Genomic DNA, 17,649 nt, shown 5'->3' with positions numbered 1-17,649 from the left:
CGCATTATGCTTGCCACGTGGACCGTGAAAGCGTACGGTGCCACGACCACGCGTATCGTATTATCAACATGGGGCGTATATCGGCCGGCGAGCTGCCAGAAATTACATTTACCGTAACGCTTCGTACCAGCGGGAGAAACAAGTAAAGAACAATCAGACTATCAACAGACTATCAGACTCGTTTTCAAACGAAGAGTAAATTCGTTTTTCATTTTGAATAAATTTGGTTGGCACTGTTCGGAAATGTTGTCTAATACTTTTTCGTAGATGTCCATGAGCTCTATTTCCAGACTAAATTTCAATAGAATGCATTCGCTATTGTAGAAGTTATGAACGTTTGAAAATTGGAGCAGTTTTATGGGGAGACGAAGGGAAAGTGAACGCGGTGCCGGAAGAACGAAGCCTTGCGATCCGGTGGATTGCGCGCAGATCGTGTATGTAAATGCACGTTATATCTGGTATCGCGCGTATTACATTCTGTAGGCCGCTCGGAGCTCTCTCTGGGTGCCCGGTGTGTCCGGGCATTGTATACGCTCAGATTAGAGACTCGGGAACGTTGCATTCCGCGCGGCGAATAACGAGAAGGTCTGGCCGGCCGATCGAGAGCCAACGCTGGCCACGCACGACCGACAATTAATCGTGCAAGATGGAAAACGCGACTAGCGCGCACGCAGGAATGCGCGTGATGCGCGTAACATCGACAATCAGGGCCGTGATTGCACTACACGGGAATCAAATTAGCATCGAGCCGCATCGCCATTAGACCCCGGACATGGGAAAACTATACGCGAACGATAGGCGTATTTGCCAATCAACCAGGGACGACCAGTCCAAAGGGCTTTTTAGGCCACGTTTATACCGCTCTACGAAGCCGACAGACCCTTCGATCTTCGCAACTTCTTAACAATTTATATTCGACGCAATTTACTTCGAGACCCAACACATTCAATTATCGAAATTCTCAAGAGAATTCCAAGACTCTCGAGACCATGATATGTACTTCGAAACTGACTCGAAATATGTAATTTCATTTTTCGTTCGCTCCGCCATTAGCCAAATAGGCTCGTTAAAATCGAATTCCAAGAGCGTTGCAGCAATGAAAACCAACCCTTAGTTAGGCTCGCGTTATCACCTGGTGGGCACCGTACGTGGATGAGTATCCACGCTTGTGCGTGTCGCGTGTTACGCGCATAAACCATCCGCGAGATAAACGCCGCGCCGGTGTGGCACGCAAATGCGGAAAGCCTTCGAATCAATCGCGGCATTGTTCGAGAGCCGATAGGAAATAGGTGAACAGAAACTGATTTAACAGCAGCTGCTTTCCTCCCCGTTCGTATCTAATCACGGAACGATTCGAGCGTGCCCCGTCTTCCAAACGTTCGCGCTATTTTATTGGACGCATTACGTACTCGGATTCACGACGCGGTGTTTCCATAAATTTATCGATCACCGATTTATCGAGACGATTTCCGCGAGCAACTTCAACCCGAGCGAGTGCAACAACAGGTTCGACCATGGACGACGATTAAAATTCTTCGTACGTTTAGAGGAACGATAATGACCGCGAAATTCACGAGTGTCTCGATATCGCGATGCAGGGAGATACCGGCCATCCCGATCCGTGCAAATTCGGGAACGCGTCTAACCGATGCGTCGCGACAGCTACGCCCGATGGATCGACTAACCTCCACCAGGGTATCGTCGACGAATGGCTGATCTACGAGGCGGTCACGGAGAAGGCTTTACGCGATAACGTTGTCAAATCGGCGAGCTTGGATTTGCGGGGCCAACGAACGTCGAGATTAACGGCTAGCAAAAGTATCGTTCGCGGGAATGCATTCTATCCGAAGGGTTGCGAGGAAATTATCTTCGACGAGCGAGCGAACGGCGATAAGGTGGTAGACATCGTGTCGCTGTCATTGAGAAACAGTCTCTTTCCACACGTGCCACCGTACGTTCTCTTTCGCAGCCACGAGCACTGCTGCTCGAAAAATTTGCCCAAGGATTTCGCGCAACGTCTCAAATGGAAGTTATCCGCGTCCACGCCGAAGATACTATTAAAAATCTTGATCAATACGGGCTACGAAATAGTAAACAAGGGCAACGACTGGTCGGGCGTTTGGTATCCGACTTTCAACGACGCGTGGAGGTATCAGCGTTTTCGAAATTTCCAAAAGGTAAAGACGAGTCTTTGTGTAGCAAAGGTCTTGGAAAGTTGCATTTTATGGCTAGGTGAACAGCATACCGGGATCGCACAATTTAGGCAGCAAGGACTTGCTGTGGACCAATCTGAACAGAATGACGAAGAAATTTGGCGTCGAGGAGTACGACTTTATGCCGCAGACGTACATTCTGCCGAAGGAGACGCACAAGTTCGAAAGCGTGTGGCAAAAATACGGCGCCGGTAGTACGTGGATAATTAAACCACCGTCGGCGGGTCGTGGCCAGGGTATCAAAATCATTAATCAATGGTGGGAGATTCCAAAGTGGCATTCGGTAATCGTTCAACGATACATCTCCAAACCGAGGCTCATTAACGGCTCGAAATTTGATTTACGCGCTTACGTTCTCGTAACGAGCATCGATCCGATGAGAATTTACATCTACAAAGAAGGATTGGTTCGCTTCGCCACGGTCAGGTAATCGGAAAATCGAAGAAAAACGAGAAAACCCATTCTACCGAATCATTGCATACCAATCCCCTCTATTAACCTTTCAATTGCAAGGTGTAAGGTCAAAAATTAGTATTCGTTTCTAGATACGTCCGAGACACGAACCTAAGCGACAAATACATGCACCTAACAAACACTAGCGTGAACAAACTGAATCCGGCTTACGTGCCAAACGACAAGGTAAATTCATCCAAGGGCCATAAATGGTCCTTTGGGTGTTTGTGGTCGCACCTGAACGAAGAAGGTGCGAACGTGGCCGAGCTGTGGTCCAAGATCAAGGATATCGTCGTTAAGACTCTTATAGCCGCCGAATCCGACATGAACAAGGCTATTTCGGGAAACCTGGTTTCGAATTATACTTGTTACGAATTGTACGGATTCGATGTACTTCTCGATGAGGATTTAAAGCCATGGCTGCTCGAAGTTAATACCTTGCCGTCGCTGCAAACAGACTCGCTGCTCGATACGGCCATTAAGGTACCAACAACGATTAAACTTTAGAAAATATGTTTACACTTTCTTAACAAATTTCATTAAAACATTAAAAAAAAAAAATGAAATTCTTCGTTTACGCGCTGCGTAAATGGAAAGTAAAATAAAATTAGCTCGACGTTTAACGCGTTAATTAAACCGGAGAAAATTTATATAAAAAGTTTTCTCGTCGTTTTTCAATAATTTTCCAAATTCCATTAAAGAAACGAAACATTTGAAAAGTAGTTTCACCGCCTAAAACAGTAAAGAAAAAATGTGTTTTCACAGTTCCACTAAAATTGTTATCGGATACTTTAAATTGTTCCTTGTAAGATGGAAATGATTTGCCGCTCGAAACTCATTAAATAGCAATTAGATTCCCAAATCGTAGGGCTGGTACGATATATTTATGACAACAGCGAGATAATTTCGAATTCCTTTGTAACGATGCACGGGAACACATACGCACCTCGAAACGTTCGATGGTGAATGATTCATGGACAGTGTCCGATCGAATCGCGAGCGTGATTCGTATGATCAACGACGATGGTTCCTTTTACAGGGTCCTCTCGTCACGAACATCTTGAACATGGCCGGATACCAGATCCCAAAAAATGAATTAACATCCGGAAGCAACGATACGTGCGACGGAAGGTACGATTCGATAGCGCACGACTCTACATTATACAGTATGGCGTTGAATTCGCGAGAAAAAGCGAAACAGAATGAAATAAACGTCGTGCAAAATCGCCTCGATTACCTGGATCGAATCGTTAAGAGGTTGACGAAGGACGACTTGAAGCTGCTCATCCGCTACGAAGACGAACTCGCGCAAGTAGGAGATTTCGAGAAAATCTTCCCAACGAACCAATCGTACGCGTACTTGAAATTTTTCAAAGTGGAACGATACTACGATCGGCTGTTGGACGCTTGGGAACATCGCTACTCCGAGAAAAGGGAAAAAGGCATCAGGAGGTTGACGAAATACTGTGAACGAATGAAAAATCACCCTGAAAATAATACTCGAGATCAACTTCGGTTTACATTTCGGAACTTATCGCGTAACGTTATACGATAGTACGAGGCTATAGTTTCTCTAGCCAACCATTAAGATACTAAATGCATAACATGCCCGAAGATTGTGTAAGTTATTTTGTCTTGCTAGCCACAGTTGATGTCAATGGAATCCTACAAATCCGGACGAAACCTTACGCCTGTTAATCTACCTCGGTCGACCGTTGCGCAACACCATAACCACGAGGTTCTGTAAGTCGTATTAACTATATCGGTCACGTTGACGTCACTTATTCGCCAACTGTTACCACTGCGAACTGTTATTTCTTTATTCAAAACCGATATATGATTGTTTTAAATCGCTACGGAGGAATTAAGCCCAGTTAGTTCACGATACGGCAATCGTTATTCAAGAAAAGGTGTAGTACGATAATTATCCACGCTTTGAACGAAACATAAATTCATAGTTTATGGTTCCCGATTTCTTACTCAATTATATGGAATCAAACATTGGCCAAAAACCGCGCAGCCATAAATATACAATAGTATATATATATATATATATATATATATATATATAACGTTGCATTCCCCAAACTCAATAATTATCTAGCTGGTTTAAACAGCGTATTAAAGTACAATTACGTTAGCAATAACTCCAATCGGTCACAGCTCGTCACATATTTCAGACGTGACGCAAGAGGCTGGTGAAAGCTCCGCAAACTTCAAAAGCATGAATCACTTCCTGAAAATTCCGTGAATACAGATACGATTTGCAACAATTTTCAACTTGCATTTAATCCGAGATCGCGCGCGGAAATTCCGCTGCGCAAACTTTTCTTCGTTAATTCCTCGAGGACACTGCCACACAGAGAATAACAGAAGTTCCTTAACGATAGGGGGGAAAGAATATTTTATAATTTTTGCGTACGCGGTGGAAGAAAATGTTAAGAGCGGCTATTAAACCGTAAACGCATCGGTTTTATCGATCCTCGTAAACGTCGAATGCGAATCTTTGGAAGACCAACCGCAGAAGTTTTAGAAGCCTTTTCTAGCCTCGGTAGCCTTTCGAGACTGGTATTTCGGTGAATTCCACTATACAGTCCCGAAGAACGTTCTTATCGGTTGCCTCGAACAGTTTCGATACACCTTAGGTTCGTAATACCTGTCGGGTCGCCATGGTCCTAGGCAACGCAGGTAGAAACGCCGGACAGAAATCGCTTCGCGTTGAAACTAAACTAGTTTCAGAAACGTTACGACTGTTCCAGGGAAATAAAACTGATCGAAGGAAGGAAAAATGACACGAACGGTCGACGATAAGGGCCATAACTTGTTCGACTAACGACGGACAGTCGGTTCTTAAATTATTTTTCCACCAGATACATGTGTTCCGTTCTCGGTCGCGGTCAAGCGTGATAAAATAGTGGACTTGTTTACTGTAGCTGCGTACCGACTGTCGCATTATTAGCGAGCGTACGGCTGCGTGACTCTGACAATCAGAGCAGAATGAGATCTAAAATTTGCAATCTCACGAATGAATCCACTCGAGTCCGCCTAATTACAACACCGTAATCGTTAGTCACAGACGCTAGAAACAATCTGTTCGAGACAAAACTTTCAGAACGATACGTTATATGTACCTTGTGTGCCGCGTTAAAAAACTGTGGACCGCGCGTAACGAATAATTAAGCCAAGCGAACTACACTTTAATCCGTTAACTGTTAACTTTTCTTCCGAAATTTTATGCGACTAATGACAACGTAGAAGAAATCTGGGGTTAAATGTGCGTGATTCTATTTTTCACGATTCGTGAAAATCTGTAATTGACAAAGACGAACAAAACGACGGATTACCGAGACAGGACTTGGTCGTTCTGTTTCCTGCTCACGGTTACCGACACGCGGAACTTAACAAACAGGTACGCGCGTAATAAGCAGGAATGGAGAACGGGGTACACTGACCAACGACGTTGAACGGTTCTATGCAAAATACAAAGATGACCGGCTAATTCGGGCGTCACTTTCTCCGTCGATCGCGTATGGAATCGATCGACACCGGTACTTCGATCTTCGATGTCGAAAGTGAATTTCACGTTTCGCAAGCAGAATGTCAGTGACCTTTAAACACTGTTCACGCGTCGATCGAACAGTAAAAAGGATCGAGAGAGCCGCGTGTGGGGCATCGATCGTACAGTTCTAATCGAGATTGGTCTAATTTATAAATCAACACAGCCTGGACGGTAGAAAGACTGGATCTATTTTCCTTTGAAAATACATTTACATCACGCGATGACCGTTGCAATTAAGTAACAGTTTCCGACACGAAACATCGTACCATGACAATTCAATTGTAAAATTTGCACGCGTAAGGATGAGTCATTCGATCGACGAAGATCATTAAAAATGATGAAATTGGAAAGTAGCAATTTCTAGGTTCGTACGATAAGCGACAGGATTTATCCGCGATGAAAAATTGGGAAATTGACGTTCCAGTCGCTGAAAGGATCGATCCAGGTGCGTTTAATCTATGGTAGCTGGAATTGCACATGCTCGGCGAACGTGCGTGCAGGGCGCGTTGTAAAATGAAATTGTTCGCATTTGTTAACCGCCCACGAGGTGCATCGATACATCGATGCACGTATACGCATATACAGAGAGGAGCGTGCGCGCAGTCCGTAAAATCCCGAATGGGGACGAAGTGCATTTCGTCCGCTGCTAGAAAGTGCTGCTATCGATCACGTTGCGCACTTTCTTTCTTACGACGATTACGTGTAGAGTCGGTCGGCGGAGTTCAAGGAACGCCACCGTGCATACAACAACGCCTTCACTTTTCTTTCTCGAGTTTACGTACGCACGTGCAACACGCGTGTGCACCTATCGTTATCAGCTAAACGTATTCGGAACTTGAGAATGTTCCTCTTTCCAACGATCCGGAGCTAAACGGTCAAGATAAAAGTAAAAGAAAACGGACAGGCACGGACAATGATTCGAAGATATGCCAAGATTATAATCTCCGTTAGGATACCGAGGAGAAGAGAACCTCCTATTGTAGGAATGAGAAACGGATGTAAATACTCGGGGAGTTGAATTTACACTAAAAGAAGTGTATAACAAAGAAAACTCTAAACAACGCTGCTGTAACGGCATTCAGAGATCAAATTTCATTTGTGCAAAATGTCACAAAATGTCTCTATGCGTTGCGCCTCGATGAGTATGAATTAAAGTAATTATGCAACCAGAACTTCGTTGCACATGGAATCCAACGCATCGTCGATCGAGTCTATCGGGACAATGCACAGTCACCTATCAACAGGGAATGATTAACAGTTATTTTGTTACTAGCGAGTATGTATTTAGAAGTAAGGTGAGGTGTGTAGTAATTAATTGGAGGAGGCGTTTAAATTAAAGTATCGATTGCGAACGATAAAGAGAACGTTTGAGAATCATCCCCTTCCGGATTGTATATTTTCGGACGCCCGGTGCAACGTGTAACGTCGTGGATACACGAGCGAACCAGAATCTAAACATTGGTTAATTCGAGCGGTAAGCCTGTAATAAAGGTTGTCCGCGTTCGGCAAGAAAAGTCAGCGAGAGAGTACGTAGCGCATAAAGGAGAAGGAACGTATCTACGAACGAACACAAGAGGAGAATGACGTGCAACGTTTCTATAGAGCGTTTAAATACCGAAGGTAACGCCTCTTACTCCTGTATAGAATGTACAGCACTTGTAGCCAGCGGTGCGGCGTACCAACGTGTTGGTACATTAATCGTCGAATCCCATCACGGAGTTTCGATTTCTACCACGGAATCCACGGCATGGCACCGCGAATATAGGTTCGAACTTTTCCACGATGTTAGGGGACAGATACGCGACACTGTTGGATCGAAGAAGCACGTGCGAATATTCCAGACATCCGGCAAAATATCGATTTGTACGGTCGTCGAACGACAGACAGGCGTAACGATCGTTATCGAGTTTTCTAACTCGCGGATCCTTGGACGGTAAACAAGATCGAAGGATATTTCGTCGGGGACTAAAATATTGTTTACTTACGGTGAGCTGCGTCTTGTCAGGTGCGATCGCCGTGATCTCCACTGGCCTTGGCTCGGGTGGATTCGCTCTGTTAAGAATGGCAGCTGGCATTTTCGCGACCAGGGATAGCCTCCTGGTGAGCCGTCTACCTAATTCCGCGCGTCGTCGCACCCTAACACGGGGACCGCTGCCTTTATAACCTGCAAATTCCATTCTCACAGATGCGTTCGTTCTTCCTTATCTTCTCGTGGCCATGGCGGCAAGCAGACGTGTCACGTGTTCACGGGTTACTCGATTATAGCACAACAGTCCATCGACGAATTACCGAAACTCTCGAACGACGATCGGAGGAAAACTGTACCGGCGAACGACGAATCTTCCGATGACTCATTTTTACGCTCGAAGCGGGTCCGTTCGTTCGATCGTAACGGACAAACGCATCCTCGTTTCGTTCGATCGCGTTGCTTTTCGAAAATTTCACGCTCAACCGTCGCGTCGACCGGGATGCTGCTCGGCGCTACTTTCCGTGAACTAGGTTGTCAATGTGTCGTGTTTTTCGAATGCGTTCTAAAACGTAAGTAGTAAGTACTGGTTCCCGAGCAACGGTTGCCCTCCTCGGTAGGTTACACGCACGATGTAAACACTCGCTCGAATGCTGGAGGCTCACTGGCACACACACACGCGCCGCGAGCATCCCCCTCTGGCGACCGGTACGTGTACATCCCAGTCTCACAGACGCACCGTTCAACAGAGAAAACGCGCGTCCACACACCAAAGGATTCGACGGTGTGCTCGAAAAACGAGATACGTACTACGAGGTACGGAAAAGAGAGCAGCCGGTTCTTGCTGGCGCTCGGTCTGCCTGGCGCGCTTCGACTGAAATTGAATCGCAGCAACCTCCTACCACGCGGCTCCTCGCACTACCGGCCTTCCTAACAATCCTAACCGCCACGGCGCGCCTTCTCGTCACTCTCGTGTCTTCGCTGATCGCGTTCCAGCTAAATCTATCTATGCACCTAAACAATGCACCTTTAGAAACGGGATCGATACTCGCTTAACGCTCGCTTCGACGACTAAACTGCCGATGTAACAGATCGCGACGCGAACGCGATCTCGGTCAATCTGACTGAACATCCGACCAATCAGCGGTCCTCTATTACGCGGCACTCGCTCCATCGACCAATTGAGTCAATGTTTACCAAACCAACAACAATGGCGACCTCGTTTGCCTTTCGGTTTTATTTCATTTTCGTACTATTGTTAGAAATTATACTGGCCAATAATAAATATGTATTCTTCGTCCAAGTAGTTTTAGAACCCCAAAATACCGAACAATGCGTATATCACAGTTTCTCTGAATTAGCTTACACGATCGAGAGAAGAGCAGTGAAATTTTCGAAAGTCAGCGTTTCTTGGTAATGATCGATTATGCGTAAATCGAGTACAAAACGTATGCTCTATATTAATAATGCATACTGGCGTACAATGTGCGTCAATATGCACGAACGTCGCTTGATTCCTTGCCATCGATGTTTAAAGTATACCAAAATATATTTATAGTATACCAGAAAACAAAACATTATCGATTTATCGTATATTATTACACGCGATACAGAAAGTAAGTTATTAATGTCGTGACGTAACATATTGAATAACAACTGAATAGGCCTTGCATGCACGAGCGTAATTTACACAAGAGATCAAAGAGAAACAATCACTTACAATTGGCACGATTAGCATGTATTTACGCTTGTTGTGATCACGAGCGTTTCAACGACGCAAAGGCTCTGCTACCATGTGCTTCTGCTCGCTGTAAATAAAATTCTTTCGTCTATAAATAATGAAAGCCTATTAGAAAGTTTATTTCTAAGTAAGTCGTGCCAAGTATTCTAATGCCTTATGCAACGTACTCCTACGATTGACGGCTAATTGAATTTTTAAACCCTCGAATGCGTTTATACGAGCCGCATTAACATTAATTCTTGCGCTCTAGAAAAGAATCACCAGTTCGTAAACCGATCGACAACACTTTTCTTAGGAACAGGCGTGTTGGTTGGTGGCAGAGTTGGTGACTTTCTCCTAGAGAACAAGAATTAATGTTCCTCGTTGTACATCGATGTTATAGCTTCGATCTAAATCCGAACCGTGTAAACGTACACGTCGGTAGAGACGTTACGCGATCGCAGTACGCCACGAACATAAACGATTGCTTACAAATAGACCCTAACGTCCAAACGTTTATGAAACCAAACACCATACTTATCGTAATTAATTTATTATAATTAAGAACATAATCAGCTGAAATTCTAAGAGATTCGAGAACCAATTAGTAGTAGGAGTCCTATGTACTGTGAAGCGAAGCGCGTTTGCGTCTATTTTAATTAAAGCGTTCGAGCCTTGACTTTTCACCGATTCTAACCACCTTTTGGGCAACAAAATTTCTCGGCAATAACCGACCATGAAATCTAGCGTGACACTGCAGGACAAGCTTGTTAAGCAGAACGAGATTAGTCGTCAGAGACTGACACAAGAACTTGTGAAACTCGAGAAGGTGGAAAAGTCGGATCTTAGGATGATAGAGACAGCGAGGCACCGGTTTCGTAAGCAGTACAAAAACTTGGAAACTCGACAGCAATCCTCGGGATCGAACGTAAGATCGCAAAACCGCGCGAAAAGTAAACGAAAGGCGCGTTTTTCTTTTTCGAAGTTTCGTTTCGATGATATTTTACGATTCAGCCAGAGATCAGGTTATACTATATTTACAGTATTTGACGCGCAGGCTAGCAACGTGCGTATGTACGAAACGCATAATCCTGGCTTTTGCTATCACTGTACGGGCGCCATAAAAGAAAACGGTCTAACGACGAAACAACGAGCGCCAAAAGATTCTTACGAGTTTGTACGATCGATAGTCTTTACCGACGACCAAGTCGACCCTCGGAAAGTTCTCTGTCTGCACCTATTAACCGCTCATAGCACCAGGTGGAACGATAACGACGATTCTACGATTCGTCCAGTTACGTCTTTATTGGAGAAAGGTAGGTGTAGGCGATTCTCTTAAAATATATACTAAACTACTCGATCGAGTAACCCTATCGATCGTTTAAAGCTAAGAACAAGCACTATTCCGGTGCATGGAACAATATCCTGCCGTGTTATGTGGTGGATAGGGAAGAGGCTTGGAACGGCACGACGCCTGAAAATGTGAAACTACACGAAGATCCACGAAAGCTAAGTTTAGAGGATCAAGCGATCCGTGACTTTGAGGCCAAGTGCAGACAGTACATGGACAACAATGTTGATTTCGACGAGGCTCTATCGACCAATGCCAAACACACCAGAATAGCACTCGGCGGCCTTGAAAAAATGCCGACAATTTCACCGCATGTTTACTCGTTGCTCGGCCCTTCTCACGAACTACGAATCAAACAGGCTCTGGCGAAAGGTGTGGTTAGAAAAAAATTTGTCCATTCTAATATGGAACTGGACGAATCGAACGAGAAAAGTTTGTCGTTTTGTTTGGACGACGACGACGACGACGATCTATCGAGCAGAACGACTACCGATGCGTCGAATAGAAATTGGGTCGCGAGATCGACGCACAGTCCATCGAGACGATCAACGATCGGATCGTCGCGCAAGTTGGACCGAGGGATCACCATGTTGAAGTCAAAACGAAGTAAACCCAGGGAATATATGGCGTATAGATCGAAAAACGACGATACTCAAAAAGGCCTTATGGGCATAAAGTCCAGTTTCAGAGTCATAAAAGGAGCACCTTCGAAAACCTCGAGTACCAAGTCCCCGTTTCGTAGTATATTCGATGGTCACCCATCAACGAATTCTCTTTTGTCTGCTACGTTAAGTCCTGAAACAATCAGAAGGTATAGAAAATGTATTTATTTGAATACACCTGCCCGGTGTATCGAACTACGGAACAAAGATCATAGAATCGTACCGATCCTTGTCAATTATCAAATCCAAGCATTGGTGCAGACCGTGCTCGAGGTTCTCGAGCGCGTGAATCCCGACAAGTGGAGAAAGATTATCGAAACCGCGAAAAACACGGACGAAATAAAGAAAATGCTACTGTGTCCTGAGATACAAAATTTTGCACAGTCTCTGTTGGGCCAGTCGATGATGTCGTCTCCGGAATGCTTTGTGGTTTCGGTAGCGACAGTGGCAAACGAGATAGATTTTCAATTCGAGAGAGTTTTAGAAAAGGAAATCGTAGCTCTGACTCTAGAAATACCATCGGCGCCATCTTTGTACGCTTTGGTCTCCGAGATACGAAATAACATATTTCTGGACACGAAGAAAACAACCCAACCGAAGGACAGTACTAAGAAAATTTCTTTATCTCCGAACGAACAAAAACATGAAAAAGAGAACAATGAAAAAATGTATTCGAATTACGATAAAAAAATGCCACGGGCGAATAAAAATAGGAAAGATAGGAAAGATTCTCTGAAGGGGAATGAAAAAAATAAACTGCCAAAAGAAAACTCGGGTGAGAAAAATGTTGACAACGCGAACTTTGTTATAAATTTAAACTTTGTTTAATAATCTGACGCGTAAAGGTATCGACCATCTCGCGAGAAAGCCTTCCGAAGACGATATCACGGAAAAATATTTCGAACGCTGCCCAAAGAAAAGTTTGAAGACGAGGACTGGCGAGCAGCGGATATCTTCGGGAAATATTCTTGCTACACGCACTTCGAATGCCAAAGTGAGTATTGTGCAAAAAGAAAAAGATGATGTTCAAACTCTGTGAAATATTCAGAGAGAAAAGATCTGATAAACGAATATTTTTCCCATTCCGTGTGGTTATAGACTTGGAAAGGTGCCCAGGATCTTGGTCATTTGGACGCAGATCATGTAATATTGCGAAGAATGACCAACACTCAGAGAATTTTAGTAGGACAGATGTGTGCCTCCCTTAAGGGCAAGAGAATTAATAATCAAGGTTTCGTTGTGTTTAATCAACGTGTTCTCGCTGTTTCCTATAATTTCTGATATTCAGGAATATTTCTCGATTTTTGTACAGGATTAATTAACGAAACCGTACCACTCGCGGCATTAATTACTCCGGCCCTTTCTCGCGATAGCATTAAACTTTTAACACGAGGCACGATGTACGCAAAACCTGACACCGTGAAAAAGCAACAAGAAGGAACGGAAGATAATGTTGCGGTACCGGATAAATTAACTGGTCCTCTACTCGCCAAGGTCAAGCCGAAGCATACACAACTTTCTTCATTTTCAGCTGTAAATAATTTAAAGCATAAAAATAATGACTTATTGCCTATATATTTTTCAGATACGTCAAGATATCGCGGAGAACGAGACGAAACAACGTTTGAAATATTTCCTAACATGTAAAACGAATAATTTAAATAAAACATCACTATAACGACAATCTTGCGTTACGCGAATAGGTTTTAATTTTCCACTTTAACGATAAATGCATAAATATGCTAATATAATAAACAAATATCAACAAAGAAATATTATTATGTAAGATACCGATATTGTGACGAACCAGTGATTTCGCAACGTATTCTAGGCTTGAGAATCAATACGGTTATTATACGTGGAAAATGAACACAACTTTAACACAAAATAGTAAAAAAAGGAGGTTACACGAACTGAATTACCGTCCTTGACGAGTACCAATGGATTCATAGTGCCCTCTGCATGTGAAACTGATGACTCTGGGAAGTTGAGAATGTGCATCTATGTCGTGCAACTTCCATGTCCTTGAAGAGATGGAGTATTCCATGCCCTAAAAAATATTCAGAATATGTTAGAATCACTTTTGAATAATTGAAAGGGGAAGCAAGCGAAGAACGTTGTTTTATATAACGAAATGAATGCGATATAAGCCTGTAGTTTGTGACGATGCAGATACTGCCATCTTTGAGAACAAATAAGCCCTATTACCTTTATTACTAGCCTTGCTGAACAACGTGGCAACACTGCCTGCAACATCGGGAGTCGTAGTAATAAAATATGATACGCCGAATACGCGGTAGATACGAATTCATGTCACCGATCGTGAGTGTTAATTTATGTTGAAAATGTTTAAAAGCATTGTGTTTTCAATAACAGTTTCTTTACTTTCGATATAAAACGTTTTCATAGTTTTTCTCGAGTATTCGTTAGCCGAATGTGTCGTGTAGGGTATACAAGTGTGCACAGTTGATTCGTTTCGAGAGAGAGTATCACTACGTAATACAAAAATGGCTACACCTACGAGGACAGGTTTAAAAAAAGTGAAACCAATTCTCTCGCTCAATACCGAAGACGCACGTAGAAGAGTGATAACATTGTACAAAGCTTGGTATCGACAAATTCCTGAAATTGGTATGTATTCATAAGACGTACATTCTTTCTTTGAACATTAATCTGATGTGGTGTTATCTAACCTAACTGCAACAAAAATAGTTTATCCTGGATTTCAAATCCATTCTTTTCTTTTAATCAGCAGTCTAGTTTATCTAAATTTCGTGAGATGCATTGCAATGATCTCATAACGTTTCTCAATTGTATTTACATGTAATTGCTTTGTTTTGTAGTTTACAATTATGATATCCCAAAAAATCAGGAAGATTGTAAGAAAAAGTTAAGAGAAGAATTTCGACGACACAATGATTTAAAGGACATAAGAGTTATAGATCTACTTGTTATCAAGGTAAGAATGATGCGAATAATACGTTCTACGATGCACAGTAAGTGTGAATTTCAAAGTAAACGTGATCCGGTATCGATTGGTATTTATTTCGCTAGTTTATATTTATATAATCTGATTTGCCCTTAATACTAAGTCTTCAACTCTGACGTATGTTTTCGTTTATATATTGAGTGTCTCATGGTTTTTCCACCAAACTTTGAGAACTTAACCTAAACAGAAATATTATATGGATAAAATAAGTAATGCATTTTTTGGCATACCACGTGAAAGGTCGATTGTGCTTAATCGTGTCTCTGTAGTTCTATGGTTTTCGTCGTCTGAAAAAATTGCGAACTATATTCTATGATATATTATTGTCAATGTCTTGTTTCAAAACGATGCCCTGAGTGGATGCAGCTGTCGTCTATACACACTTGAACTTATTGCTCGATGAAATTCCTTAGTATTTTGCCGAATTTCTAAAATAAAACAAAGCGTTTATTTACAAATGTTATATAACATTTTTGGTTTTGACCTCTGGATTAGGGTCTTTCCGTTTGGCCGAAAAATCACGGGATATCGTATATTTTTTTTATATCGTTTATGTTATTCTTTCTTGTATGGAAAGGGTCTTGTTAATAAATATAGTTTAATAGGCGTACGAATTGCGTTAGGGTCAAATGGAGCTTCAAGAAGTTGTCACTTTATGGAAACCAAAATCGGCTCTTATGAACTACTGGAAAGAAACGTGTCAACCAAAGCCGACAGACTTCATGTCAAAATTCCTTTCCGGTCAAGATACGACCGCGTAATTCTAGTCCGTGTAAAAATAAATGCACGTAAATACTTCTTGTAGAGATATATTTGTATAGCAACTTACCTATAACCTATAGATTATATGAAGAGTTTTGTGTGTGCGTGTGTGTGTGTATATATATATATGCTTTACACATGACGTCTGTAAAATAAAATTGAAAAGGGGAACAAAATGTAGTTGTTTATTAAAAACATCGAGTTATACATTATTTGAAAAGATGAATCTTTACTTGACTCTTACAGAAGATAGAATATTTCTTTTAATTTACACTTTATCTTTACATCGATATATTATTATTCGCTTATATACATTTGACAAGATGATATATTACTAAGCACCTTAGGTACAATCTAGTTCACTTTTCACAGCCATACGGATAATTTGCTTTCCTTCAGTGAACAAGTATAGAATTATACATACATACATACATACATACATACATACATACATACATATATATATATATATGTATAATTATGTATAACCGAGTGTATTCGAACTTCCATGAACTTAAAACACCGCAGCAATTGCGTGTTTTTTTTTTCGTTCTTCTCCTGCATCGCGAAAAGGGAATCGTCGTTTGTGCTAAACTCGAGATAGACATCTGCGTGATCTCTACGTTTGTGTACTTTGGTTAGAATCATTTTTATAAAACAGTTCGTCGTATTCTCGTCGTTATTCGCTCGGATTAAAAAAATGTTAACAAATAAATTCTGCGGTACGTAAAAAGGCACGTACGCCGGCGAAACAATGCGTGTTTTTTTAGTACAAGTTATAAAATATCTAGGTATTAAAAATATACACGATCGGTAACTTTCATACCCATACATTCCACGTATCTATGCTAAAAAAGAAGTGACAAAAAAATGGCAACAATACATCATGCTTATGACTCATAAATGTTGTAATGTTCTGAGCGCAGTCATACACGTTTCATAGCACAAGGTTCCATATTTGTGTACATTACCTGTTCTCCTCGGATAGAGGATAAGTTCCGGTATCATCAAACTATACTTTCACGCTCTGACTGTATATCATACCCTGCTATCACGCCCCGCCTCAAAGAAACGTCGCTGTTCCGTAACCCGTTGCCACTGAACAAATTTACTAACCAACTTCTGATCGAATTCCTCGCGGAAGACTTCTTGTCCGGCACGCTGTCCGTGCTGGGCACGGATGCCACCTGATCGAGAGATCGCCAACGTTTAGCAGGCACCACCTCTCCCATGCAACCACTCTCGTCCCCTAGCAACGGTGTCTCAGCTTCGTTCGGCGATCCGTCGGTATGAGGCACTATTATCACGTTACCGTTAGGATAGTTGTTGTTCAACACTTTCCCGGAAATGTTCGTTTTCGAGCCTGTCCGCGTGCACTTGTCACAATTTTCTAACGATCGAAAACTCTTCTTCGGCTCCTTCCACGAGAAGTTCGGCGACTCGAATCTCTTATTGTACAGTTCCAAGGGGAACGGGTCCAACGAGCGGGATTCCCGTATTATATTTTGAAACGGGTAGTCGCTCGTGGACGACGACGAGGCGATCGTCGACAGAACTCTAGCGTTTTTGCGGAATTTCGGCCTGGTGTCGATGAAAAAATCGTCGAGGGCCATCTTGATGTGGGCTGCTCGAGTCTCGACGTCGTCCGGTAGCCCGACATTCTCCAACGTTGTCTTCGACACACTGTCGGTCAAATAAAGAGGAGATCGTTCTAATCTCCGAGAGTTGAGAAGTCTTGGTATCGGACTAGATCCTCCGCATTGGGACGTGGAATCGTCCGGTGTTGGTCGCGGAACGCTCGACTGTCTACGACTACCTGCTCCCAGGCCGGCTAATAACGAAGCCTGGCGGGAATCTGAGTTCAATTTTGGACTCCTCCTCGGTCTACAGAACAGCGGTGGAAGATCACCAACGTCCACCTACGCGGATACAATGACTGCGTTAGTAGAAAATTCGGTTAACGTGATCTGTAAA

General features: G+C 42.8%; 4 protein-coding genes across 6 annotated transcripts in view; 2 read left to right on the top strand and 2 right to left on the bottom strand.

Moving 5' to 3' along the window:
- The window catches only part of LOC122398230 (rho GTPase-activating protein 20-like), a 121,619-nt gene extending 107,796 nt beyond the window's left edge, over positions 1 to 13,823 (bottom strand). For 2 of the 3 annotated variants that reach the window (XM_043397929.1, XM_043397930.1), the window contains exon 1: positions 8,211 to 9,028. In XM_043397929.1, the coding sequence (XP_043253864.1) occupies positions 8,211 to 8,402 (192 nt within the window). In that variant the 5' untranslated portion in view covers positions 8,403 to 9,028. Of the gene's footprint in view, positions 1 to 8,210; positions 9,029 to 9,911; positions 10,000 to 13,715 lie in introns of those variants that run through there. The other variant, XM_043397931.1, reaches the window with a different exon arrangement.
- LOC122398456 lies at positions 10,984 to 13,634 on the top strand. The gene is made up of 7 exons (XM_043398300.1): positions 10,984 to 11,227; positions 11,299 to 12,699; positions 12,803 to 12,918; positions 13,023 to 13,155; positions 13,237 to 13,418; positions 13,510 to 13,568; positions 13,628 to 13,634. The coding sequence occupies exons 1-7, from the start codon at positions 10,984 to 10,986 to the stop codon at positions 13,632 to 13,634; spliced, it is 2,142 nt and encodes a 713-aa protein (XP_043254235.1).
- Positions 13,824 to 14,238: 415 nt separating the features above from the next.
- LOC122398257 (NADH dehydrogenase [ubiquinone] 1 alpha subcomplex subunit 6) lies at positions 14,239 to 15,857 on the top strand. The gene is made up of 3 exons (XM_043397968.1): positions 14,239 to 14,555; positions 14,768 to 14,883; positions 15,537 to 15,857. Exons 1-3 carry the CDS (start codon positions 14,432 to 14,434, stop codon positions 15,672 to 15,674), a joined length of 378 nt encoding a protein of 125 aa, XP_043253903.1. The 5' UTR covers positions 14,239 to 14,431; the 3' UTR covers positions 15,675 to 15,857.
- The window catches only part of LOC122398225 (receptor-type guanylate cyclase Gyc76C-like), a 48,656-nt gene continuing 46,851 nt past the window's right edge, over positions 15,845 to 17,649 (bottom strand). Inside the window, exon 20 of the mRNA XM_043397922.1 lies at positions 15,845 to 17,594. Coding sequence (XP_043253857.1) covers positions 16,683 to 17,594 — 912 coding nt within the window. The 3' untranslated portion in view covers positions 15,845 to 16,682. The remainder of the gene's footprint in view (positions 17,595 to 17,649) is intronic.

Source organism: Colletes gigas, unplaced genomic scaffold (genome assembly GCF_013123115.1).
Source record: "Colletes gigas isolate AHSC1104 unplaced genomic scaffold, ASM1312311v1 Colletes_gigas_Sc00011, whole genome shotgun sequence".
Classification (NCBI taxonomy): Eukaryota; Metazoa; Arthropoda; class Insecta; order Hymenoptera; family Colletidae; genus Colletes; species Colletes gigas.
This window is presented reverse-complemented; position numbering and strand designations above follow the sequence as displayed.

What these genes read in the sequence shown, in the direction of transcription:
- LOC122398456 (XM_043398300.1), top strand. Translation starts at nt 10,984, where the DNA reads ATGTACGAAACGCATAATCCTGGCTTTTGCTATCACTGTACGGGCGCC. An exon ending in ACTGCCAAAAGAAAACTCGG is followed by an intron (nt 12,700 to 12,802) that starts GTGAGAAAAATG and finishes AGCCTTCCGAAG; the next exon opens with ACGATATCACGGAAAAATAT. An exon ending in CAAGAGAATTAATAATCAAG is followed by an intron (nt 13,156 to 13,236) that starts GTTTCGTTGTGT and finishes ATTTTTGTACAG; the next exon opens with GATTAATTAACGAAACCGTA.
- LOC122398257 (XM_043397968.1), top strand. Translation starts at nt 14,432, where the DNA reads ATGGCTACACCTACGAGGACAGGTTTAAAAAAAGTGAAACCAATTCTC. An exon ending in TCGACAAATTCCTGAAATTG is followed by an intron (nt 14,556 to 14,767) that starts GTATGTATTCAT and finishes TTTGTTTTGTAG; the next exon opens with TTTACAATTATGATATCCCA. An exon ending in TAGATCTACTTGTTATCAAG is followed by an intron (nt 14,884 to 15,536) that starts GTAAGAATGATG and finishes GAATTGCGTTAG; the next exon opens with GGTCAAATGGAGCTTCAAGA.